At 43.5% G+C, this 1,956-nt stretch overlaps 1 protein-coding gene across 4 annotated transcripts in view; it reads right to left on the bottom strand.

Moving 5' to 3' along the window:
* oxsr1b (oxidative stress responsive kinase 1b) overlaps positions 1–1,956 on the bottom strand; it is a 69,721-nt gene that overhangs the window by 4,442 nt on the left and 63,323 nt on the right. For 3 of the 4 annotated variants that reach the window (XM_032503627.1, XM_032503629.1, XM_032503630.1), the window contains 3 exons: positions 1,687–1,869; positions 1,479–1,534; positions 824–876 (listed from right to left, as the gene is read on the bottom strand). In XM_032503627.1, the coding sequence (XP_032359518.1) occupies positions 824–876; positions 1,479–1,534; positions 1,687–1,869 (292 nt within the window). The remainder of the gene's footprint in view (positions 1–823; positions 877–1,478; positions 1,535–1,686; positions 1,870–1,956) is intronic. The other variant, XM_032503628.1, reaches the window with a different exon arrangement.

A 1,956-nucleotide genomic window follows, 5' to 3' on the forward strand; every position in this document is an offset into this window, starting at 1 on the left:
ACGGACGCTGCGCTGCTCATCTCTACTTTTACGGAGAGAGTGGACACTGACGCGATGCACAGGTCTGCCGCACCAGCCACCGGGCAGCGGCCGCACGCCAGCCTCGACACACTACCGTCCCACCGGGAAAAGTCCCACTCCGCATCTGGGTGCCAGTGCAACCATTTCTAACATCTAAACAGCTGTAGTAGGGTTTAAATCAAACTCGCGACAACAATAGTGACAAGTAGCCTAGGCTAATGCATGTTAATAAAAATAAAGCAGAACACATTCAGAAGACAACGGAATAACTGTTAAACACGTTTATTTCGGATCAGACGGCAGCTGATTGAACACATGAGACTCCAGGATTAATCTTAGCCTAGCTGTTAGCCTGCTCTGGACCAGGCTAGCCGCAAAGAATAAATCTCCATGGTTACTTGGCTGGGCTTAATTCAATCTGGTTTCGTGCAACCGAGTCGAAGCTAAATTCATCCAGGATAACTTGAATATCCCGGCTTAATCCCTTATCCTAGTTTCGTGCAACAGGCCCCTGGTTTCTCTTATGGTTTTGGGAAAATACACTGACAACTGCACTCCTTAAAAACAAGAAGAGCTGTGTTTCTGCACCTTGTTCTCAGTGCTGATAAATACTGAAATGAGCTGCTTTTGCTTTTTCATTTTGGCTGCTGTGATGGACAGCTGATGCAGCAAAATAAATGTCACAAAACACGAGGTATAAAGTGTCAGTTTCCCTTACTGATTAGCCAAAATGTGGCATCCACAGTGAAGACGTTGACATTTTTTTCAACTACTTGGTGATTAATACAGAAAGTCCACTTACCTCTCCCTGGCATAAATTCAAAGCGGATGTCATTTAGCTCTTTTTTTGAATTTCTAAAGAAAAGAAAGAAAGAAAGAGCAGATCAGTGAAGTTTATCACCCCTTTGTTACAGGTACATAGAAATGATGGAACGTAGACTAGGGCTGTGCAATTAATCAAATGTTTAATCGCGATTACAATTTCAGCTCCTAATGATCACAAAAAAACGAATACTCGAGTAAAAAGATTATTTTGCACATTATAATGTGCAAAATTGGATAGTCCTTCAACCAATCAGTTCCAACCAATTATTCCAAGTGTTGTTGAATGTAAACAATAAGCTGCTTGGTCGCTTCTCCATTATCATCACGTTAAATCCGCTAATAGCGCGCCAGGTAGATGAGCCAGTTTGTGATTGGTTTCTGCAAAATTGTAAACTGAAGCAGGAGAATTAAACGTGCAGGTTTCCAGACAGAGCTGCATGGCGAAATCAAATAGAGGGCAGAGTGGGCGGGATTTACCCAGTCTAGGTAAAAGCATCAGTATAAAAGACTGGTAAAAGCATTAAAAACTGAAGACTAAAAGCAGCAACCAGCCAGGTTAATTAAAAGTCATAGGTGTTGCTAAAAAGAAATGTTTTGAGTCCTTTTATGCATTTGGTAATGAAGAAACATACCTTAACCTTAATACCAAACTAATGGGAGCCTTGACATCCCCTGAGGCAGCTAGTGTCTGTCAAAATACAGATGAAGACATTTGAGTAGAATGAAAGCTTGCACAAGGAGTAGGAGAAGGAAGGGATATCAGAAAAATCAGTGGTTGACAGATGACAGGCCCATTTTAAGAAAGTATGATTAAAATAAACTGAGCTAGGTCAGACTAACCTGTGTGGTGGGAGCAGCAGCAGCAGCGGGTACGCCTGGTGTGGGAGATGTAGCCTGCACGGCGGGTGGAGTGTTGACTGGTGTGGGCTGCAGTGGAATCTGGCCTGCAGCCTGAGGTAGTTCTGCCTGACCCGCGGCCGTTGGCTGGAGTGGACTTCTTAAAGGCTCAGGGGTTTGGAAAACCTGAAGGAGACATGACATTTACAGGCAGTTCCGTTCCGTTTATTCTTTGTCCTAGAAGGGCAATTTGTATGCAGCAGAAAGACATCA

This window comes from Etheostoma spectabile, chromosome 22 (assembly GCF_008692095.1).
Source record: "Etheostoma spectabile isolate EspeVRDwgs_2016 chromosome 22, UIUC_Espe_1.0, whole genome shotgun sequence".
Classification (NCBI taxonomy): domain Eukaryota; kingdom Metazoa; phylum Chordata; class Actinopteri; order Perciformes; family Percidae; genus Etheostoma; species Etheostoma spectabile.